Source organism: Balaenoptera borealis, assembly GCF_965194805.1.
Source record: "Balaenoptera borealis genome assembly, chromosome: 11".
NCBI classification, from domain to species: Eukaryota; Metazoa; Chordata; class Mammalia; order Artiodactyla; family Balaenopteridae; genus Balaenoptera; species Balaenoptera borealis.
The window spans coordinates 104,422,425-104,447,064 of NC_138868.1; the positions used below are offsets into that span (position 1 = coordinate 104,422,425).

The following is a 24,640-nucleotide window of genomic DNA, read 5'->3' on the forward strand; positions in this document are numbered from 1 at the left end:
GGGGACTGGCAGACCACTACAGCCCGCTCCCTCCTGCGCGGACCCCGCCCTCCTTCCCCGACTCCTCCCACCACCTCGGAGTTCGGGCGCCTGCGCGTGGCGGCTGGTCGGCCCCCCAACCCCGAGAAAGCCCATTGGCCGCTGGGTGAGGCCGGGCACTACCTGGCGCCTGTGGCGGCCGCACGTGCTGGGAGCGGAAGCAGCGATCGCAGTTATGGCGTCGTTACTTTGGGGAGGAGACGCAGGGGCTGCGGAGAGCGAGCGGCTGAACAGCCACGTAACTGCCACCGAGCCGGGGAGGGCAAGGGGACAGGGGCTAGAACAGCACTCCCGGAGGGAAATGTGCTGGGGAGGGGAAGGGGGAGCTCCGCCAGGGTTTGGAGCCGGTGTCAGATGGTGGAGGGGAGGTGTGAAAAGGATTTGGAAGGGGGCCACGGGAAGGGAGACCCCAAGAGAAACAAGACCTTTGGTTTGAAAAGGCAAAATGAAGACACCTGCGGGAGGGAAAGCAGCTGGGAGCCCCAAGTGGACCCTGAGTTTTCTACTGTCCCAGTTTGACCATTAAGCCTCAGCTAGCCTCCATCTCATCTACCAACGCGCTTTCCTATCAGCTATCCCTTGCTCGTGCTGTGACCCCTCAAGGACTGTCACATTTAGACTCGAGGCTTATAAAGAGGAACTTCATATACAGGGGCAGTAGAAAGTCTCCTCCAATTTTAGGATAATTCATACAGGAGACCTGCTTCTCAAAGGAATCCGTTAATACATAATATCGCAAAGGAAGCAGTATTGGCGTGGCCTTGCCTGCCTCCCTGCCAGCCCGTGTTAGGGGGTGGCACTGGGCTGCTTGATGCCTTGCTTCCCAATATTGATTGAAATTTGTATCTTTCAATAGTTTTCAAACGTCATCCATCCCTGGAAGAACCTTCGGGGTATTAAGAGTCCTACCGTTCCAAACGTAGGTGAGTGTTGTTAAAGAAGATTGGGCTCAGTTCATTTAAAAAGCATTGCTTTCCTTATGTCCCTGGCAATTTTGGCTCCCTTAATTTAACATTCAAGACCCTCCACTACCTTTCCAATCTTTTTACCAACTCCATCACTGCTTGACCCTTCCTTTGTACACACTGTAGAGTGGGCAGGAGAAACTGGGATGATAACGCTGGACGTTCCTGCTTGGCATTTATCTTTACAGTTGTTTCTCTTCCATCCTTTTAGACGGTTCTGTTAATAACACCGAAGAAGATGATGAAGAAGATGGAGGTAGGAAATAAATTCATTTGCGTGTATTTACTGGCATTCTGTTTCCTTTAATCATGACTTTCACAATGTGGGTGAATAATACCATCTTAATTGGAAAAGAACCATCTTTGCTTCTGTTTTCTTTATAAATAGTGAATGTCAGAAGAAATACTAACTTAGAAGTCAGGATTACTTCTTTAGAGGAAATTGAAATAGAATATGCAGGAGTGGGTTATGAATTTTCAGCTGGCAAGGAAAAATTAGGTCTGCTGGCAATAGATGTAGGCTTGGTTGAGGTTAGAGGTTGGTGTGGCAACAGAGCATAAGAAACTGGATCCTCGTGGAAACAAAAAGGAATTCTCAGTGCTGTGTCATTCTTTTTAGAACCTTCTTTTGGAAGAAAAATGAGAGTAGGAACAGTTAGTTGCTTGATATACAACCCCTGAATGGAAGGAAGCAACTTGTTAGATGTCATTCAGGAGGCTTGACTTTCCCCCTGCAATATCCCCTGTTTTATCCTTGTTTTTCCAGTGGAATTGGCAGCTAATTCACTCTTGAACAAGTTAATCCGGCAGTCTTTAGTAGAATCCAGTCACCGAGTTGAAGTCTTACAAAAGGATCCCAGCTCTCCACTCTACTCAGTGAAAACATTTGAAGAGCTGCGGCTGTGAGTGTTTTTACTTTAAGTGTAGGAAAATTCCAGAGAGCATAGCACAGAACAAACTAATCTGCTAATAATAATCATCAGGATCTCCTTGGTGTTCTAATGGTCAATACTCAAATGAGATATGGACATTTTGCATGCAATTAAAATATAGCTCAAAGAGGAAACTAGGATACCTGAATTCTCCAACGACTTGAGAACATTTTTGATGGTAAAATATTTTAACCTTGCTGTGCTAAGGGGGATAGCTAAGCCAGACACAGCCATATTGCTACTCTCCATACCAGAATACAGATAACAGGAATTTTGATGACCCAAATACCCCTTTAGATAAGTTACAAGCTTTTACCTTTTTAATTATTTTTTTGGTCTCAGATGGTATTTAAATGAATAACTTTCCCAAATAGGTTTGCATTTCCTAGGGAGTTATCAGCTGGCATTAAGGAAATGTATTTGAATAGGTTGAGTTACTGATACGGACTTATGTAAGTGGGGAAATCCAAAATCCCAATGCCTGCTTTCTAGTTGGGGAGAAGCTTACTTATGATTAAAGTTTGGCTGCCAGTAATCTACCAATTAATCTACCAATTAAGCGTGTCCAAAATGTGCATGTCATTGTAGTGGAAGTATTCCAGCCTACTTCACTTTATCCTCTTTCTAACATCTATCCTGAGACCCCAGGAAAGACGCATTTAAAAATACTGGCTCAGAAGAATGAGCTGATATTGCGTCTTCTGCTCCTAGAGAGAATTGATTTAAGAATCACCTAAATGAAATTTTGTTTTCTCTGAAAATTGCCATTGAAACGTTAAAGTTTGTCATTGACTAAAAGGAAATAAACAATAAATCTCACTTAGTTTTCTGCTTGTGTGGAAAATAAAACTCTACTGGAAAATTGATGCACTTCTCTCAGATGAGTTTTTCCTTTTTTTTTCTTGGTTCAAGAGAAAGTTCAACGTTAGGCCCTTACTACTGTCCTTGGCCTGGGCTTATGACGTAATTTATTACTTTAGTGCTCCAACTGTGCAGACATGATTGTATATGTTTGAGAGTTGAGGTTTAACTTGTATATTTCCAAATATTACTTTTTATACTCAGTTGCAAAGTGGCCTAATTTAGAAGTGCACCTTTCAGGTTTGTATTTCTGAGGCTACTGACGCATCATAGACTTTAAGTATTTGATTTTTTTTTTTTTTTTTGACAGAAAAGAAGAGTTACTAAAAGGGATCTATGCAATGGGATTTAATAGACCATCCAAAATTCAAGAGATGGCTCTCCCTATGATGCTGGCACATCCGTGAGTTTCTAGGGTAGTGGTATTCCAACTGGTTATTTTTAGTCTCTTATATTCAGTTTATGCCCAGGAGCTTGTATTCAGTTTATGTCCAGCATATCCTCTTTCCTACAGACCTCAGAACCTCATAGCCCAGAGTCAGTCTGGAACAGGAAAGACAGCTGCTTTTGTCTTGGCAATGCTAAGCAGAGTTAATGCCTTGGAATTGTTTCCACAGGTAAGGAAAGGCTGGGAGACAGATGGGAATGGTTGCGGTGCCAAAGATATTTTAGTAATAGGCAATATTGCTGCAATGACGTGATGATATTTAGAATAGATGTTCTTTCACAAAATCAGAGTATTGGGCAGCAGTATGGGGCAGTGATTGAGAGCACAGGCTTTACAGTTTGACTGGTTCCAATTCCAGCCTCTCTACTCACCAGCTGAAAGTCTTAGGCGAGGTAGTAAATCTTTTGGAGTTACGTTTTCTTGTCAGTAAAGATGACACTTATAAAGGTATGGATCAGTTATTCTGTTCACCCTTGAACCCTAACGCCAATCACAGTGCTTGGCTTGTAGAAACCACTCCTTAAACATTGAATGAATGAATGAATGAATACCTGCCTCATAGGATTGTCATGCAGATTGAGTGAATGAATGTACATTTTTAGCACCGTGCTCAACATAAAGTGAGCGTTCAGTAGTGATAGCTGTATAGCTGTAGGTCACCCAGTCCCTCCTACTCATTTAGTGGAGAAGGAAGCAGAGGCTTGGAGAGGGAAAGGTCACACGTGAGGTCACAGTTGTCAGAGAGCGACTGAGCAGGGGCTGGAACTGCGCTTGCCCTTCTCCCAACCTAGTGTCAATACATGGAAAGTATCTGGTGATCTTTTCCTCTTTCTCCAACCTGTGTTCATCAACTTGGTTGACAAACTGGGAACCCAAGTGTTGGGTGCGCTCAGAGCTATGGGGCAGCAAGGATTCCCTCAGGAAGTTTACAACCTGCGCAGCAAGATAACCTGTGGACATGGATATGGGTGACTAGTGGCAGGCATAGGAAATTCTGTGCTTTCTTTAGACAAGTTCAGAGAAATTTATATCGGGTTTGATTTCATGAGTAAAAATCCTTTAGGAGAAGCCATGCTTGAACACATGTTGAGAAATGTGTGTGGAAACTGTTTTTATCACTTTAGCTGTGTTTCCCTCTCTCTATCTCAGATCCTTGATTGAAGTTCAGAAATGCGTTAAATATCACCAGTTTCTTCCATCGACATCTTCATTCATCAACAGCCACCATTTATAGGGGGGATGGAAGTAACAAATGAAAGAGTTTCAGGGAACATTCTGCCAGAGATGTGTAAGATGGATTAGACCAAGCAGGGAGTGCTCTGGAAATGGGCAGACTTTTAATATCAGGGAAGAGGTGATGGCGACCACACTCAAGCTGTAATTAGTCTTGCATCCCTTCTCTTTTTGATTCCCAGCCCCACTTCATCCCATTTTTCCCCTACCAAAACAGCGTGACCCATAACCTGTGTTTCTTCATGACCTTTCAGAGAGGAATGTATAAAAGGAAGCTGCTTCTCCATCCTTCAGCCCCTTCTCCCCTTCCATACTCAACATTCACCCCAGATCTATCAGCTGCTAAGTCGTATTCAAGTAAAAATATTCTGTTCAACCAAAATCTCCAGTTTCACTTCTGTGCCTCTCCCTCCACAAATTTTAATTGTATTTCAGAATTGCATGATGGCTGTTATGAACCTTTCTCCTTCCCCGCTTCTCTCTCTCTCCCTCTCTCAGTGCCTCTGCTTGGCTCCTACTTATGAACTGGCTCTGCAAACTGGCCGTGTGGTCGAACGGATGGGGAAATTCTGTGTGGATGTTCAAGTGATGTACGCTGTTCGAGGGAATCGAAGTATGTACCAGCAAGCCAGCCCTGGCTGATATTTTAAATCCCGACTGCACCACTAACACAGTCGTGGTATATACCTTCTCTGCTTTCTTGCCTTTAAAGTGGTGGATATAATGGCACCTATATCATAGAGTTGTTACTGGAATTAAATAAAATGATACAGATAAAGCACTGGGCACACCCCTGGCACGTAATAAGGACCCAGTAAATGTTAGCTGCATCATTCCCACAGCCCAGAAGAGGGTGCTTTTCCCTGTTCTTTTCTGTGAAGCTCAGTTGTTTTGTGCAGAACAGCTTTTATTGTTTCACTTTTTCATTAAAGTATTACATGCATAAAGTGAACAAAAAAACTTTAAAACACAGAAAATTCAAAGGTAAAAGTGAAAGTTCTTTCAAAAACCTATTTCCAAAGACAGCTATGGTTTTGTTAACAAATCTTTGTGTGTTTTTTTGTTTTGTTTTTGAGTGCTTACAAAAATGGGAGCATTTTTTTTCATGCTGTTCAAAAACTTATGCGTTTTAAACATCTTCTCATGTCAGTATGTATAGCCCCACCTCATTCTTTTGACTAGCTGTATAATATTCTGTCATTTATTTCATGTAACCTGTTGATAGACATTTTGGTGGTTTTCCATTTGGGGAAGATTTGTAGGCCTTTCACTGCTGTGCCAGTGTTTCTGTAGGACAACGGGAATGCTGCAGGGTGGCTTTTTAGATGACCGTGGGGCAGAATCAAACATGCACGACTATTATCATTACTGTAAACTTAGAAACTTGGGAATTTATCCTAAAACTCTGTAAAATCAAAAACCACAAAGACCCTCAGGGTTGGCACTTGGAAAGCCATTACGACATGTGTTTCATTACCGGGAATTGTGGGTGGTTAGAGTCGTTTGCGCCTGAAGGAAGCCTTTAAACCCTTTTCCTTTTCCCCCTAGTTGCCAGAGGCACTGATGTCACCAAACAGATCATAATTGGCACTCCTGGGACTGTCCTAGATTGGTGTTTCAAGCAAAAATTAATTGATTTGACTAAGATTCGTGTGTTTGTCCTGGATGAAGCAGATGTGATGATCGACACGCAAGGATTCTCAGACCAAAGCATTCGTATTCAAAGGTAACCTTCACATCCAGCCTTTTCTTCCTGGATCTTCTGTCCAGAGGAGGAATTTCATTTGTCTGCTGCCCCTAATTGTCTTTACTGCTTATTCCCCACTTCGTTCACCTTTAAAACAAGTTGGGTTTTTATTATTTTCACCAGCTCAGTGGGCCTTCAGCCTGCTGTAATTTCCCAACTTCTTCATCTTGTAATCTTGCCTGATTGCTTTACTCTTGTGCTGCAGGCTTACAGATGGAATCCATATACAGTGGATCTGCACCAAATTTTGCCAGTTATCTTATATTTGAGCAGAATTCTAAAGAGAATTCATTAAAACCTGATAGCGCTATCGTGAGGACACAGTAGCCTGGGATCAGGAGCCTAGTATCTAGTCCTGACTTTGCCTGTAAGTTGTTAAATAAATCCTGTTGATTTCCTAGGCCTCTCTCCCAGGATCACCAAGGGGCTTAAAATTTGAGATTATCAGGCCTAACCTGAACCTTACTGAATCAGAATTTATGGGAGTGGGCTTTAAGAGTCTGCATCGCTCATTTTTAAATAAAGTATTTATACACTGTGTTAAATTCAAGTATAATATTGAAAGACTTGTAATGATAACCAGTAATCCCCTGCCCCAACCCCTAGAGAATACTGTCCGTTATGACATTAACTTTCATATCTTTAAATAACCTGCTCACATTGCTATTTCTTGTTGTATATTCATTGTATACAACATAGTTGGTTACATTCACAGCTGGTATTGGTATCATTATCACAACACAAATAGCGTTCACTGCTGAGTATTGAGTTACTATAATTATGTTTTTCTTGTGCTTCTCCCCCTGGAGTTGCCTATTTTTCTTCATTTGGTTACTGTCACTGTGTAGCAGTCTTTAATTTTTCTCTACCTGTTTCATCATACGTGTCATATGTCAATGATATCTCCAGATAGTCAAATACATCTTAAAATTCCGTCGGTTTCTTTTTTTCCGGAAGATCTCCCACACTCACTGTCTCCGGTTTCAGCCTGGGCTGGTTGCGCTCCGGTCCTGTGGACACAGCCACATTACAGGTTTCCCCTGTCCTCATTAACAGTTTCCAATCTCCTGTCTTGTGGGTCCTTTTTCTTGGTTTACTGTTGGTTTACTGAATATGCTGGAACGTATCTGCTAAGGGCTTCCTGCAAAAGGATGTGTAGGAAGTTCATTTTCTAGCCCCTGCTTGTCTGAAAATGTTTTTATTGTACCTGTAAATTTGATCTTTGGCTTGAGTTTCCCTGGATGTGGAATTCTGTCTTGAAAAGCTTTCTCCCTGTAAATTCGGAGACAGTTTTGAAAACAGAAAAGTGGTGGGTTTTTTACTGTAATTAATACTCTGTTTCCAGTGTTGCTGCCGGAAAGTTTAATGTCATCCTGATCCTCAGACTTTTGTCTGTGATCTGTTTTTTCCTCGCTAGAAGGTTTTGGAATCTTTTTCTCCATGATGTACTGAAACTTCTCAATGTTGTGCTTTGGTTCAGATCTTTTTTTTCTTCATTGTACTAGACACATGGTACACTCTTTTCATTCCCAAAACTTGTGCCTGCCAGATCTGGGGAAATTTCTTGTTACTTCTTTCCCTGCGGTGACCAACTTTTTAGGAAGACAACCCGGGATACAGTCATAGCAGGCAAATATATATGTACATACATACACACACATATATCTCATATATATATAAAACTATAATACAGAAGAAATAATCATACATGTGTTATTACTTTAACATAAAAATATGGAAAATATATGTTTATTTGAAATTATGTATTATTCTGTACTTTTCTGTGACATTAGTGCTACTATTTAAACAAAACTGTAGAACTAAACTGGCAATTACTAGTAATTCATAGGAGAACTAATTAAATAATATGTATGAGAAAAATACAACAATAATGTTTCGTCTCTGATATAGCAATTTAATCTTTTTAAACATGATTGGCTGCTTAAATTTTGGAGGCTGTGCTACTGTATATTCTTTTTTTTTTTTTTTCTTTTTTTTTGGCCACACCACACCATACAGCTTGCAGGATCTTAGTTCCCCAACCAGGGATCGAACCCGGGCCCTCAGCAGTGAGAGCACTGAGTCCTGACCACTGGACCTCCCTGGAATTCCCTACTGTATATACTTAAGATACGTAATTATAGAACTATTTATGAGGAGAACGTAAATACGATAGAACTAATTAAACATATTACAGTAAGTCCCCACATACAAATGAGTTCCGTTCCGAGGGCGTGTTCGTTAAGTCCAGTTTGTTTGTAAGTCCAACGAAGTTAGCCTAGGTACCCAACTAGCACAATTGGCTATATAGTACTGTACTGTAATAGGTTCATAATGCTTTTCACACAAATAATACATAAAAAACAAACACAAAAAATAAAACATTTTTAATCTTACTTACTTTTCAAGTACAGTACCTTGAAAAGTACAGTAGTACAGTACAACAGCTGGCATCCAGGGGCTGGCATCGAGTGAACAGGCAAGAAGAGTTACTGACTGGAGGAGGGAGAGGAGGTGGGAGATGGTAGAGCTGAAGGATCGTCAGCAATAGGAAACAGAGGGCAAGCTGCAATTTCACTCACGACTAACGTTGATGGCACACATTCTGGTTCCTTGCTGGATTCAATTCTATCTACACTCTTGAAAAAATGATCCAGTGACGTCTGGGTAGTAGCTCTTTTTTTCTCATCATAGATTACACGGTAGCACTGGATTTCATTCTGAACGGCTGCTGCAACCTTCATGTACCATTCTGCGTTCGGGTCCTGTGCGTCAAAAACTAACAGTGCCTTCTCAAATAAAGAAAATCCCCTTGCTATTTCCTGAGTCGTGAATCTCTTCAGTTCTTCAGTTACTTCTTCTTCCTCTTGTCTCTCTTCGTCCTTTCTCTGGGCCTCCAATTCCATCAGGTCTTCATTAGTAAGCTCCTTGTGTTGCACAGCAAGGAGTTCAGTGAAGTCGTCCTCTTGCTTCAAATAAAGATACTGTACTACTGTACTCTATACAGTATGGCACAGTAAAGTACACAAAAGCACAACCACTTGTAGAGGATGCATGCATGTGACAACGTACGCCAGACACGTGAACTAACTTACGTGATTGGACATGTGAACACACATCCGCATCTTTGAAGGTTCACAACTTGAAGGTTCGTATGTAGGGGACTTACTGTACCTGTATTTAATGACAGAAACAATAATAACACTTTTTTTTCTGTCTCACACTGTGGTAAGTTGTTTTTACTCTCTCTTTTCCAGTATCCTCTGAACTCCCTGCAGCCCTCTTTTCTTGTATGTGGCAGTAAAACAGAATACAGTCAGATCTAAAATTCATTTTGACTTGCAGCTCTGCCCTTATTAAGCCCACACTGATTCTTTTTTTTTTTTTTTTTGGAGTATAGTTGATTTACAGTGTTGTGTTAGTTTTCTGCTGTACAGCAAAGTGAATCTGTTATAGGTATACATATATCCAGTCTTCTTTAGATTCTTTTTTGATATATGTCATTACAGAGTATTGATTTGAGTTCCCTGTGCTATACAGTAGGTCCTTATTAGTTATCTATTTTATATATAGTAGAAGCCCACACTGATTCTTGGTATCAGTCCAGTGTGATATCTTCTGAACAAAAGTGTTCAAGTATAGAATACTTAGGAGTTTACCTGCTAGCAACAGTGGTTTTTAGACTTGCAAGAATCAATTTCTAGCTCCTTCAAAATGTTCTTCCACTGTATCTGCAGGCTTGTTTCTGTGGACCAACTGTTTGTCATTCAGTTCCTTTGCATCTATAAATCCATCGTTTAGGTTATCCATGTCTAAAATGTCCATCATTTTCAAGCACTCTGAAGTCTATTAGATGTCATCATAAGTGAAACCTCTTCTCCTCAGGGAACATGATTAGAAAGCACAGGGGTGACTTAAGCTTGTCAAACTGAAAGATGGATTCTTTACAAATTTAGTAAAGAAATAAGAAAGTCCTCAACTTGGCTGTCCTTTTCTGGTGACATTTTTTGACTTCTGCGGCAGCTTTATTCCTAAAAAAAGGAAAAATGAGTAATTTTTTGCTACAAGTTTTTGTTGCAACCTTTACAGAACACCAGACAGCCCAGGTGCAGTCAGTACGAGGCCTCTTCACAAGTCACCAGACAGCTGTGGAGAAACAGTGTGGTATTTCTATTTTACTGTAATCTTTTTCTCCATTCTCATCCTTGACGTATTTCCAAGTTGGAGTTGGACATTCTTTTTGTCTCAAACTTTGAAAATAGGCCAACATTTTAAATCTTTTCACTGGCCAGCTACAGTGGTAGGCGTCTCGTAGGCACACGTCTGAGGTGGCTCTACGTCCATTTCTGCACAGTTAGAAATCTTATTAAGGCTTCTGCAAGTTTGAAATAACAAAGTGACCCAAAACTTTGGTAATGAAAAGCTCAATATCACAGGTAAGCAAATTGTATGTGTTTTTAGAAGTATTGTGTACAAAGGATGCAGGACATTTAGCTGGTAAGATCTTTTCATGTTCTTTGATAAGGAATTTATAGACTGAATGGAATATGCCAGAATATACATTTGCACTGCTGCTCATGCAGGGAGTTGAACAAAGGCTAGTTTGTATTTGGATACAATGTCGACAGTCTTCTGTTGTATATTTTCTGTGTTGTATAAAAACTTCATAGAAGCCAAAAAGATGTTTTGAGACTCCATTTTTTCAAAACCAAGTACCTAAGAGATTGGGGGGTGGGAGGCGTGTATTTTGTGTTGCCGTGATTTGAAATCTCACTGGATACACTGTAGAAGCATGGTCTCTGGTAAGATCTGAGACACTCCACTCTACACTGAGAGAGGAAAGACGTCTGTTATCAAAAGTTCCCGCCTTGTTCACCCGCAGGACACTTTACTTGCAGCCTCTGAACCAGGAAATGTAACTTTACTCAGTTTCATAGGGATGGCAAGGGAAAGACACAGTCACACGTGTCCCTTTGCATGATGTGGGCAAACTCGTTCAGCTGAGCCCTGGTGTGTTTGGAGGAGGCAAAAAACTTAGTTTAGAAGTATTGCCTGTCTCATCCTGAACTTGCGCGATTCAGTTTCCATATATGCTTTCCACATCCCTTCTCCGCCAGGCCTGGTCCCGAATTCATCCCTTCATTTGGTGCAGTCTGCTCTGATGGCATTATTTACCTCTTTAACCCAGTTGTATGTGTCATTCCATCCGTCACTAAAATAACACAGTCGGTTAGCCTTTTTCTGTCCTGTCTGGATCATACCGGCATTGTCCTCTGTTTCTTTTCCACAGCTTCCTTTTCTTGTCTTATGGATGCAAAACATCCGTAACACAAAGATACGTGATATCTACAGTTACCTCTTTGAGGATATTAATTATAGCATTAAAATTTTTTTCCGTTCTCAACCCTGTCTCTGAGTGATCTAAGTTTCCTTTTGTGTTTGTTGGCTACAGTCTGTCTTTGTGGCGGATCTTTCCTCCTCGCATCTGGTGACCCTGCACTAGCCTTTCATAACCCAAGCTGAGGAACTAGAAAACTTATTTATCGACAGCTCTGTGTGCACGGTTGGGGCTTGTAACTTGGAAGCTTCACTTGAGGATGCTTGTCACCTGGAGGTCTTTAGGAGTATGTAATGTCTCTCATCTCCTTCCTGGGACACTCCGTTGCTGGCATCTTGGGAGCAGAGCAGGATGGTCCAGTGGATGGGCTGGGAGGGGTCCATCGTTCAGTATATGTATTTTCACTTGATCCCCTATTTAGCTGTCTGCTTTATCCTCACCGTCCGCTGAGGCTCTTCTGCTTGTACAAGCTTAGCTGCCAAAGAAGGGTGGGGTCCAGCTGCTCCTTGTATATATTTTCATCCAGCCTTCCTATTTAAAAAAATGTGGGCCCAAGATCAAGCAAGACTCCCTTCTTGCCATCCCCTACCAATAAGTTGGTATGTTTAAATGTAACAGTGAATAAAAGATGCGGAAGTCCAGGGAAGATTCAATAGTCAAAAAGGGCTTTCTACTAAAAAGAATATTAAGTAAAATTAGATAGAGTATTTATGTTGGTTGTTCATCCCTCCATTGTTCAGTTTTCCTTTCTTTTGCTTAAAATACATTAAGTCACAGCACTGTCCAATAGAAATATAATGTAAGCCACAAGTGTAATTTAAAATTTTTCTAATAGCCACATTAAAAAAGAAACAGGTGAAATTCATGTTATAAAATATTTTATTTAACGTGACATATCAAAAATAGCATCTTAACAAGTAATGTTACCAATCTAAAAATTGTTAATGAAATATTTTGCATTCTTTCTTTTCATACTAAGTCTTCAAAATCCAGTGTGTTCTGCAGAACAGCCCATGTTTCCTTCCCTTGGACAATTTGTATAAGGTTTCTTTCTGGAGTGAAATGGCCGCAGCCTTGGGATACCAGTCCTGGTGCCCTCTTTTTCCAGGTGAAGGGTGTGGGAGAGCAGATTGCCGAGCGACGCAGCCTGCTGACACAGATTCTCCTCATGTCTTCTCACAGCCCTCACCCCACCCCCACCAGGCCTCTGGTCTTGCACGTCCTAGACCTCCCAGTGGTTCTGAGGGAACCGCTGCCTTTGCATCAGCACCTCCCTCTGTAGCGCTCATATTGCAGCTTCATCCACCTTCTCGGTTATCACGCTTTTCCACCTTGCAAAAATATATTGAAATATCTCATCCACCCGTTTCTCTTATTCTGCACGTTTTGTAAGCTCATATCTTAATCACTTTATAGTCACATTAGTGGGATGCTGGACACTGAGAAGGTAACAGACGTAGTCTCCTGTGGCCAACCAGAAATCGGTCCGATTGTTGTTTGAAAAGCTCCCAGATGATTCAGGTCCCAGGCTTGAAAGAATGTTTGGGAATCGCTGGACTGTATGAGCTCACCTGCTCCCTTTTAGCCCTGACCGCTTATTCTCTAAGTGCTCTGTTGTCTTCTCAAAGGCAGTGATTCCTCTCTGGTCTCTCTTCTATTTTGTTGTTTAAAAAATTAACTTTTTAATTGATGTATAAAATATGGACAGAGAACTATACAAATCCTAAGTGTACTGCTGGGTGAACTATCACAGAGGGGCTATGCTCATGGGACAATGGCCCACATCAAGACACAGAACTTTACTGGCACCCCGTAAATCCCCTGCAGCCCCTTTCCTGTCACCCGCCCCTCTCTCCTCCACAGGCTTAGCTGTACCCTGACTGCTGACTCCGTACACTCGTTTTGCCTTTTTTTTGAACTTGGTATCAATTAGCCTGTGTTCACTGTGGGTTCAGTTTACATTCCACATGCAGTAGCATCTTCCCCTTCTGCTCCCCTTTTATTTATATCCAAGTTCTTCCCATTCCAAATAGACGTAATGTGGCTGTTCTTTCCCGCCCCAGAGACAGAACACCTGCCATCGAATGATGAGCCTCTGTGCCCTTCATCCGCGTGGAACTTGTGCGGGATGATTGCCGTAAACAGCACCTAGACTAACACCCTAGGCTCCACGAGCCCGTCTTTCCTAAGGAGAAGACTGGCGTGAAAACCCAGATCACTTACCTAAACTTCACTCTGGAGCCCCACATTCAGTGTATCCATTTTCCCAAATTCTTGGTGGGCAGGAGGGGCTGACACATGGCGCTCTGCAGCAGGTGTAGTTGTCGTGGCCGCAGCACCTTTCACGGTGACCCCGGAGCAGGGGCCTGGGGGGCAGCTGATGGCCGTGGGCGTCAAGTGCTGGAAGCTGCCCCCCCAGGAGAGGGACGGGCCTGGCCATCGGGTGACGGCCTTCTTCCCTCCTCTCTCGTAGAGCTTTACCCTCCAAGTGCCAGATGCTCCTCTTTTCAGCGACCTTTGAAGACTCCGTGTGGCAGTTTGCGGAGCGGATCATTCCTGACCCCAACGTTATCAAGTTACGAAAAGAGGAGCTGACCCTGAACAACATCCGACAGTATTACGTGTTGTGCAGGAGCAGGAAAGACAAGTACCAGGCTCTGTGCAACATTTACGGTGGCATCACCGTTGGCCAGGCCATCATATTCTGCCAGGTGAGTCCGCCGGGACTTGTCTTACTCGTGCCCAGATTTCTGTGCAGGTGGAGCCGGGCACCGCGTTTGGTGCTCTTTGTACATTGTGTTGTTTAATCTTCAGAGCAGCTCTGAATAGAGATTATCTGTATTTTATGGGTGAAACTGAAGTAATGGAATAGGACTTCAATATGATGTGAAACAGAGGGCATCCTTCTTTTATTTCTTTTTTTCTTTCTTTCTTTTTTGGTCGCGCCCCGCCGCTTGTGGGATCTCAGTTGCCTGACAAGGGATTTAACCTGGGCCACGGCAGTGAAAGCCTGGAATCCTATCTACTAGGCCACCAGGAAACTCCCTGGGCATCCTTCTTTTAGAGGGACTGCTTCTAACACTTCCCTATTCAGGTTGATGTTTATTGTAGTGTTTCCATAGGTACCCTTTATCAGGTTAAGAATGTTCTCTTCTACTCCTAACTTACTATGAGCAAAGCAGCCACTCAGTCACTCACTATTAACAGCCCCTTGTTTTTATTTTCGTATTTACTTTTCCTATCTGACGTTTTTCGTGTTCGTGTCTTGGTTGTATTTTTTCACCACCATGTGCACACTGTCAGCTCCGTGAGGGCAGGCTCTCACCTGTTCCACTCATCTTCATGCCCCCGCCCTAGAATAGCCCCACCCAGCACATGGAGGGCCCTGGAAACATGCTTGTAGAGTAAAGGAAAGCTCAGCTCTGCCGTGGACTAGCCATGTGACCTTGGGCAAATCACTTAATGGTTTTAAGCTTTGGGTTTATTTTTCAGTTTTTTTAAATGAACTTAGGTAGCTACTTCATCAGATCATGAGGAAAGCAGATGAACTGGATGCACGTGAAGGTTTTAGCAAAGTACCTGGCGTACACAAGGATGTCATCATTGTTAGGTTACCTCATTTTGTCATCAGACCACCATGAGAGGTGGGCGGAGCATTTTATTCTCTGTTTCAGGGCTGAGAAGCCAAAGCTCTGACAGGTTGAGAGGATGTGCCCCTTAAAAGCCCGGGGGAGGGAGAATCCCCTGCCACATTCTCAGATCCCTCTAGGCCCCAAAGGGAAGGTGAAGCAAAACTCCTCTGCAGCACCCCCAGCTCCCATGCCCTGCAGACGTGAGCGCTGCACACATAGCCAGGCTGCTTCAACTTGGGCGCCATGCTGGGTTTTGATTTTCCTGCAGACTCGTCGAAATGCCAAATGGTTGACTGTGGAGATGATGCAGGATGGCCACCAGGTGTCTCTGTTAAGTGGAGAGCTGACTGTGGATCAGCGAGCTTCCGTCATTCAGAGGTTTCGAGATGGGAAGGAGAAAGTTCTTATAACAACCAACGTCTGTGCTCGAGGTGTGTATGTGTATGCACTTAAAGTCAAGTTTATTGAGGTATCATTTACATATGATAAAATTCACTCTTTTTAAGGATACGTTTCAGAGAGTTTTGACAAACATATATAGTCACGTACCCATCACTGTAATCAAAATATGGAACATTTCCATCCCCCCTCAAAATTTCTCAGTGCTCATTTTCAATCAGTCTCTGTAACTAATGACCCCTGCCAACTACTGACCAGATTTCTGTCTCTGTATTTTTGTCTTTTGCAGAATGACATGTAAGTTAAATCATACAGTTGGTAGCCTTTGTGTCTGATTTATTCCACTTGACATCATACTTTGGAATTCATCAATGTTATTACATGTATCAGTAGGTCATTCCTTGTTATTGCTGAGTAGTATTCCATGAAATGGGTCGTACCACAATTAGGTCTTCCATTCACCAGCTGATGGACATTTGGATTGGTTACAGCTTGGGGCTGTTTAGACTAAAGCTGTAATAAACATTCATGTGTAAGGCTTATGTGGACATATGCTTTCATTTCTCTTGGGTAAATGCCTAGGAGGAGGATTTCTGGGTCATGTGGTAAGTGTATGTTTAGCTTTATAGGAAACTGCAAAACTGTTTTCCAGAGTGGCTGTACCCTTTTGCATCTCTACCAGCAAAACAGGACAGTTCCAGTTGCTCTCCATCCTTGTCAGTGATTGCTACTGACACTCTTTTTTCATCTTAAGCTTTCAGTAGATGTGTGTGGTATCTCGTGTTTTCAACTTGTGTTCCCTAATGACTAATGCTGTTGGTCATCTCTGAGGTGTTTTTAATTTTAAAGCTGTTGACTACTGGAAGAAAAATCTTTGTTTTTTCAAGAGGAGGGCCTTCGTACTTTCCTCATTCCTCCTGTATCCTTGCCTACACCGCATACTCAAACCATGTTTCCTCATTTATTACTAGTTCACCAGATAGAACTGAGGACCCGCCGTGAGTGCTGAGCTTGGCATTTGGAGGAGTGACCCTAAAAAGGACGCGGTTCCTTCCCCTCGGGAGCACGCTGCCTAGACTCCGGGCTCTCTAGACCAGCACTAGCCAATCGAAATTTTTGCATTGATCTAAATCTCCTATTCTCTGCTGTCCAAGCCATATATGGTGGCTATTGAGCACTTGATGTGTGAGTAGTATGGCTGAGGAACTGGATTTTGAATTTGAATTAATTTAAATAGCCATAAGGCCAGTGGTTACCATACTGGACAGCACAACTCCAGACCCCAGAGAAAAGAGGGCACAAATTGCTCCAGAGTCAAAGCACCATACAGGGAGGACAAGGATTATGAACCAGACAGTTTATTAGTGTTGGGGAATGGAGGCGCTAGGTGAGCACAGAAGTCTTCCTAGGAAACACTAGGAGTGAAAGGTGTGAAAGGAAGGGGAGAACTCTTGGAAGTCTTGAGTTGTTTGTACTTTATCCTGCACTGTTTGGGCAGCTGGATTCTAAACACAAGTGCTCTGGACGTTGCTGTGGTGACCATGGTGACGATTAGAGGAGTGGGAGATGAGGGATTGGGGACACCAGTCCGGAAGTTGTTGTAACAGTTGAGGCAATGGATAAAATGACCTGACGAGAACAATGGCCATTCAATGGGGTGGAGCTGGGGCCCTGTGATGGGTAAGGGAATGTGAGACTAAGGGGCTTGCTGGGCACTTAGCACAGTGGGGGTGGAGAAGATGGAGGGGCTCTGTGACCTGCTGAGAGCCCCTCCCCAGCACACACACACACACACACACACACACACACACACACACACACACACACACACATGCACACACGCACGCGCACACGCACGCATGCACACGCGCTTTGTACATATTTAGACTTCTGTATAATTCGCTTCTACTGACACTCTTTATCCAGCATCATAGACATACATACTTGCAAGCAAACTGCCTGACCAAAGGACCTATTTCATTTACGTAAAAGCAGGTTTGGTTTACAGATTGTGTCTATTAAATGAGAATTCCCTCGGCAAATGTGGTTCTTGAATAGCTATGTCCTGAGGAAAAAGTTGCAGGACCCTGCAGTGTCGTTCCTCTTCCAGGGATTGATGTGAAGCAGGTCACGATTGTTGTGAACTTTGACCTGCCCGTGAACCAAGCAGAGGAGCCAGACTATGAGACCTACCTCCACCGTATTGGGCGGACAGGCCGCTTTGGGAAAAAAGGCCTTGCCTTCAACATGGTCGAGGTGGATAAGCTGCCCCTGCTCATGAGGATCCAGGACCACTTCAGTGAGTAGCACCCGTCGTGCTCAGAGCTGTGGGCCTGCCCACGTTGACAGTGACGATGTGTGTTGTGGACCTGAGCCCAGAGGCTCGTGATCGGGTGGGGACAGGAGCCACGGAGTAGGCTTCTGCTTCTTAGTGCCAGAGTTCCTAACAGGAGGCAGGGGTAACTAAGGGAAGATGTGAAAACCAAGTGGAATTGATAGGAGCTCATATTTCTATGTTATTGCTCATTCTGGGATCTGGAGCAGATTTTACGTCCATGAAGAACCACCCTAGGCAAAGTAATAAGCTCCTTTAAGATTATATTGTGTCCCCAGCTTCCTTTTTTATGTACATTTTTCCCTTCCTGTTGCCCCAGCGACCAGCTAGGACAGTCCTAAATCCTGAGGCCTGCTGCCTTCCTCCAGTGCCCCCACCCCCCCCGCCGCCGCCATCTAAACAAGGCAGGCTCTGCTAACCCGCTGGGGCTCTTGGACGGGCGTGTTACACTCTGGTGGAAACTTGAAGGGTAACAGAAGCTGAGATGTCCCCCTGCCCCAGGGCCCTGGATAGATATGGCTGCGGAGCAGGCGAGGAAGAACCCTCGCAGGACTCCAGATGTATCTTTCACCTTTAGGACAATGGTACTTAACCTCTGTGGGAAGCAGAGGACACTATCCCCGGGGAAATGCACACAGGCACATATGTGCAATTTGGAATATAATTTTAAAAGGTTTGCAGACTGGCTGTGGACCCTTCAGGGAAGTTGATTAAGCACCCCTGCGTTAGGATAACGGAGGAGGGATGGGGGCGGAGAAAGAACCATTAAGATCACTGTTGCTATGGTAATCAACACTCCCTGTGGCCATTCAGCAAACCCGCCCCCCCAATGCACACGCCCACTTCACCCTCCTGAGCTCAGGCAGGCACCTTCCCAGGTTCCCACCTTCCCCTCTCTGCACTGTGGTGATTTTTTTCTGCCCCACAGTATTTAGACATGTATGTTGTCTTGTCTGGTGCATTTGATGCCATTGTAGTTAGTATGGATTGGTTATTTGGATACCGTCCCTTCCTTACCTAATCTAGGGAATGTCCCAGTATCTCGAGGCTTTCCATACAAGGTGTCACTATCTTCAGAAATGTAATTGGATGGAATGACATTTCGTTTAGGCCCTGGGATAAGACTGTTCCATTCTCTTTTGTTCTTTTAGACAGCAATATTAAGCAACTCGACCCTGAAGACATGGATGAAATTGAAAAGATTGAATACTGAAGAAAGAACTTTATCATTTACAAGTATTCTGGTTTATGCGACAATGTAGGTTTTGAAAGCGATTTTTTATGTTGAGCCTTTTTCAACGTGAAACTGTTAATATATGGCAAAATAAATGTCATGGTAGCCTTAGTTTTAAGACCTTTCTGAACCAAATTGATGCGAAGCACTTGATCCTTTTGAGTAAAAAAAGGGAGATTATTTCTTATTCCAATCTTTTCACAGATCAACATCTTTGCGTGGGCTACTGGGTTGTTGTGGGATTTAGTTTATAGAATCTGAGCAGGTCATGCCGCCTGTGAATATCTCACGGTGCCGCGAGATGGCAGTAGAATGTCAGTGTTTCTGGAATTTGAGTTGGTCGACAAGTGAAAAAACCACACGTCTTCAGACTTGCTCACTGCTGCCCCTCCCACCCCTAGTGTCTTCCCTCCCCACACATGCACGCACCCCTGCACCCCCCGCACAGACACACACTCTCACGTGTGAGTGCAGGGTGAAACCTTCACAAAGTAAAACGATTTGAAAGAGAGTATTTTGCTTCTTTTTTAGTGTTTCAACCAACACACAGAATTTCAAGATATTTTTGTATTTTACTTCTTAATCTCTTCAAAGTAGAGAAGATTTAATCCATCATCAGTTATTTCATAGTCTCTGAAAATGTGGCTTTATTATAGACATTTCTTAAAAAACAGGCAGTGGAGGTGGGGGGAACCCACTTGCCTTAGTAAAGAGGTGACACTTCAGGGAGCCAAAGGGTTTCGCTTTTAAGAACTTAATGGTGTATCTGAGAATCCTGGATGTTTTCCTGCAAGTCCCATTGAGATGCTTCTCATTTCTCACATTTGCTCCTAAAAAGTGAAACAGTGGGCTTGAGAAAAAGGGGGGGAAATTGATACTCTCCCAGAAAGCCTGAGCAGGTTTTGCAGCCCACAGCCAGAGCCGGGCCCCAGCTCTATCACAGCAGACTGCCACCAGCAGCCTCAGTGAATGCGCCTGTCATCCCGGTGTGGAGGGGTGTTTCTGGCCTATGTCTTCTGATATTCCATGTGCATGTCACCTGCCCATGTTGTATCCCGTGGGCAGGGCTCAGAAATACATGAAAATCGTTCAGCCTCCTCACCCCACAACAGATACTTATCGTGCACCCTTTATGCTAAACACCAAGGAAGAGAGATGAATAAGATGTACCAGTCATTTCAGAATTCAGAGTCTCACAGCAGAGACTCAGAATAAGCCAGCATTATTTTAATAATGATCTTTGCTTAAGGAAGGGGTTCAGAGGAGGCACCCCAAACACCGTCGGGGCCAGTTTCCCAGAGGAGAAGACATCGTATCTCCTCTTATAAGAGAGAACATGAGTTGCATGGTGCCTCTCCTCGGGTACTTAGTACCTCCTTGCAGTCACCTGACACAGATCCACCGAGACAGTGTTCCAGACCCAGCTGATTGCCAGAATTACCTGGAGAACTTGGGAGAAAAATACAGATTTCTTGCGCATAGTGTACACCAAAAACCAAACTCTCTTAGGGTAGAGCTCAGAAACAGTTAACCTAAGGAAGCTGAAAACAGGTAAAGCAACAGGTCTTAAAGACCACTGTCTTAGGGAGGAGATGCCGAGGCAAAGAGAAGTCCCAGGGAGAGAATCTATAAAAAGTAGAGCTTCCGCCTCTGAAGGTCCACTCGTGTTCTCCTTATGGTATGTCTGCCTTCCTCTCTGGGCCAGATCAGCTTATCCACTCGATACCCAGACCCCAACACACCGCCCAGCACGTAATAGGCAGTCAGTGAATACTTGTTCTGTTGAGTACATATTCTCTTGCCATCTCTTCATTGACTAACGTTCTTCCCTGATGTTTGCCATCTTAGTTTTGAACCGCAGTCATGTGGCGCAAGATGAATAAACGTAGGAAGTGTATCGAGAGAGTTTGCTCTCTCTTACTATTTGAGAATTGAGTTGGACTTTCCATCATAGTCAGCTGAGCATTGGGGTCTCTTAAATAAGATTTTACCACCTCCCTTTCCGGTCCAGATCTGATGGAATCTCTATCTGTTACCCTCACAGGCGTCTTGAGCGATTTCCATTTGGCAGCTATTCCCAAAGAGTCTGCAAATAGTGGGCATTCTTCCTGCCCCTTTGCCCCTCCTCACTTCCATTTGTCTCTCCACCTAGGAGGCAGAAATCCATCCCTGTTCTGTGTGCATGACAGCTGCCTTCACACTAACTGTCCAGTTGGGCAAGTCGACATTCCCAAGGCTGTCTTGCGGGGCACAGCTACTCCCTTAGAACTGCCAGCAGCCTTCGCATCTCCATGCCTGGCCGGGCCAGGGTTGTCTTTCTCCGTGGATGCCGGCCTGGGGAAGAGTACGTGGAGAAGCCGGGAATAGCCAGATGATTCCAGTGCATCCATGAGCCGGGCTAATCAGCTGTGTGTTACTTGGCAACAGGCACTAAACCAAAGCCATTAGGTTTATGTTGGCCAGCTTCAGACTGTGAGCGTATTGAAATTCCCGATGACGTAGAGCAGGGCTGTGATTTCCAGTGGGAGTTGCGAGTGAACACCTGGCCGCCGCCGGGGGCGCAGATTCCTTGGATGCTAGGTGCTGGATCTGAGGCCGCTATGAATAACAGGAAAGGCAAACGTGTGGGTCCTAGTCTGGTAGGACGTCTGACAGCCCTTCTCAGGAGACATGATTGCTTTCGCTCCTGAGAAAGTGTTGACGTCCCCAGCAGACTTCGGGCCCCAGGAGAGCGCTGGCAGACTCTGCACGTGTGGTCGACAGTGGAAAGTCTTAGAGGATCGCTGGGGGTTAAGCGGTGCCCTTCCCGAGAAGCCCCAGGACAGGAGCCGGTTGTGCCCAGCCTTGGTTCCGCTCTTGGTCCCCTGAGGGGTTCAGCCTCCTGCCCGTTGACTCAAGTGGGGGCCCAGGTCAGAAAGAGGGCCGAGGCAGAGCCAGTGCAGTTGCGGGATGGATGCTGCGGTGGGGTCCAGAGCGAGGGGCTCCCCGTGGACCTGCTCTTCTTCGCCCTCCGAGCTCAGGGGCCTTCCTGCTGCAGTACGGACAGCCCTGCAGGCTGGTCTGGAGGGCACATTCGTCTTCTCCAGGGACAGCAGAAGAGTCGGGTCCTGTTAAATCCTAAACCCCACTCTACCCCTCTGCCACTGTCAGGCAGTCAGCATGTACTGAGGACCGTCATCATGCTGCAACCCACAGGCTATGAAACATCACAGCCTTGCCCTGCGCTGCAGGGAGCACCAGCTTTCTGCTCTGGGAAGAACCCAGAAAGAACTCATCCCAGCATCTTCTGTACTTTTTTTACCCACGGCTGAGAGAAGAGTTGGGACTCTCCCTCCTCCCTTCCGTCTGCTCACTACCCCTCTCTCGGGGGCACTGTCCTCTGGCCCTGAGCCCTCCTGTGGTCCCCGCATCTCTAGGGAGGGATGGGTCGGCCAGCCAGAGCCCTCATCTCTGGATGCTTCTCTCTTCCTCTGTCTCCCTTACTGCTTCGTGTCTCGGTCAGCTCAGGCTGCTGTGACAAAATACCACATAGACTGGTGGACGTAAGCAACAGAAATGTATTTCCTCAGATTTCTGGGGGAAGGAAAGTCCAAGATCAAGGTCCGGCAGGGTCGGCTTCTGGTGAGGTGAGGACTGGTCTGCTTTCTCACGGTGTCCTCACGTGGCAGACAGAGAGGGACATGCATTCTATCTGGTGTCTCTAATCCCACAATCCCACTGTGAGGGCCTCCCCTCATGACCTAATCACCTCCCCAAAGTCTCACCTCCAAATACCATCACATGGTGATGGGGGTGGGGGGAGGTTGGTTTAGGGCTTCAACATACGAATTTGGGGTGGAGGACAGACATTATGCCCCACCCACCAAATAATACTTTGCTATCCATCGTTTGAAAATCTGGGTGGGGTTGAAGCGCCATTATCTATTTTTAAATGTGGTTGGTCTTCCACCCCCCCTGTAAACACGAAACTTTTAGACTCTTCTCATGAAATACAGGAAACACACCTGAAATGGGATGATTCTTGGTGAAGAGAAGCACTGATGTGTCCTGTAAACCCAGGGCAGAGTCCCACTGCCCACGCTGGGCTGCCGGCCCTCCCTCACCGCTCATCAGCCTTGCACTTCTGCTGCTGAGGTTAGAGACAACCAGAAGCGCTGGGATAATGAGAAAGAGGAACGCGGAAAAGGTGGGTCTCCCCCTCTGGTATTCAGACAACTGAAAGAATTTTCTAAATGAGAATCTTTACAGATCCAAAGTCTTTAGTCTTTAGGGAGAAGCATAGGCAACTCTCGGTTGCACTTTTCTTTGGGAATTCATCTTTTCCCATAATTTATTTTTTTCTATTCAGTAGAATAGCCGTGGGTTTCTACCTTCCCAATGCTAGAATACATTTGTCGTGAATGGGGATAGTCTCTTATTTTGTGTTTAATGTTTTTCTTTTGTCAGGAAGGTAGTGCAGTCTCACTCAGTCCCTTAGTTTGTGATTTGTGGCTTGAAATCCCAGTTGGAAGGAAGTGATTGACAAGGGAGCCCTGCTTTGTGTGCATCAGGTTAGAGGTGTGGTCCTGTATAGCAGCCTCAGGCTTGGTTGAGAAGGCAGAGCCTGAACAGGCTACTCTGCGACGTGGTGAGCTCCCTGCTTGTGGGAATATTCAGTCATTCGGAAGCATCCATTACAGTTACTTGCAATGGGTGCTGTCGTCCTGGTTCTTGAATGAGCTGGGAGTTGGGAATAAAATGACCTCTGAGACTCCACCCATTCTAAGATACTGCGTTTCCCTGACGTCACACAGCAGAGCTATGCACACGGAAGGGCATGAGCCATAGGAGCTCTGCACAGAGGAAGACTGTTTCCCACGAGCAAAAAGAAAGTGGAGTGATTGACTCCTACCCGTACCCTGTCTTAACTTTCAGATTCACTGGCTTCCCCGTGTGACCATCTCATTATACCTATTTTCATCAGCTTATGCAGAATGTGGATCATTTATAATTTAATATTTACCTTATAAGAGCAATAAAACAGCAAAAAAGTGGTAAGGGAAAATTATCAAAAAGCTCATTACTTCATCATAACGCTTATTGTCTTGAAATGGTCCTTTTCATCTTAATATGACTGTAGTTAATCATAGTGCATAGATGGTATTGGTATTGTGTCCTTTTATTTGAAACATTCAAGTGTTTTTTTTTCATGTTGCTACATAGTCTTTGGAATTATTATGATAATAACAATTGATCAGATTATCCTATGAGGTGAATATAACATAATGCATATTATTATCCTGGTTGAACATTTATGTGGTTGTCCGGTTTTTCAACGTTGTGAATAATGCTGCAGCAAATCTTCTTGCCCATTATTTTGAATTATTTCCTAGAATTAGAGATGTTATGTTTGAGAACTAGGTCAAAAAATAGGAGCATTTTTATGGCTTTTGATAGGTAGTGTCAAATTGCTTCCAAAGGCCAAGACTATTTCAGTT

General features: G+C 44.3%; 1 protein-coding gene across 1 annotated transcript; it reads left to right on the plus strand.

Moving 5' to 3' along the window:
* The first annotated feature begins 91 nt into the window (after positions 1-91).
* On the plus strand, positions 92-19,350 carry DDX25 (DEAD-box helicase 25). Its single transcript, XM_082341029.1, has 12 exons — positions 92-277; positions 896-962; positions 1,216-1,260; positions 1,771-1,906; positions 3,108-3,200; positions 3,312-3,414; positions 4,977-5,091; positions 6,027-6,204; positions 14,037-14,274; positions 15,464-15,626; positions 17,705-17,893; positions 19,081-19,350. The coding sequence occupies exons 1-12, from the start codon at positions 215-217 to the stop codon at positions 19,140-19,142; spliced, it is 1,452 nt and encodes a 483-aa protein (XP_082197155.1). The 5' UTR covers positions 92-214; the 3' UTR covers positions 19,143-19,350.
* Positions 19,351-24,640: the final 5,290 nt, after the last annotated feature.

Excerpts from the sequence above, each read along its gene's own strand:
- DDX25 (XM_082341029.1), top strand. The coding sequence starts at position 215 with ATGGCGTCGTTACTTTGGGGAGGAGACGCAGGGGCTGCGGAGAGCGAG. Across the intron at positions 1,261-1,770 it reads AGATGATGAAGAAGATGGAG|TGGAATTGGCAGCTAATTCA; the intron begins GTAGGAAATAAA and ends TTGTTTTTCCAG. Across the intron at positions 15,627-17,704 it reads AACCAACGTCTGTGCTCGAG|GGATTGATGTGAAGCAGGTC; the intron begins GTGTGTATGTGT and ends TTCCTCTTCCAG.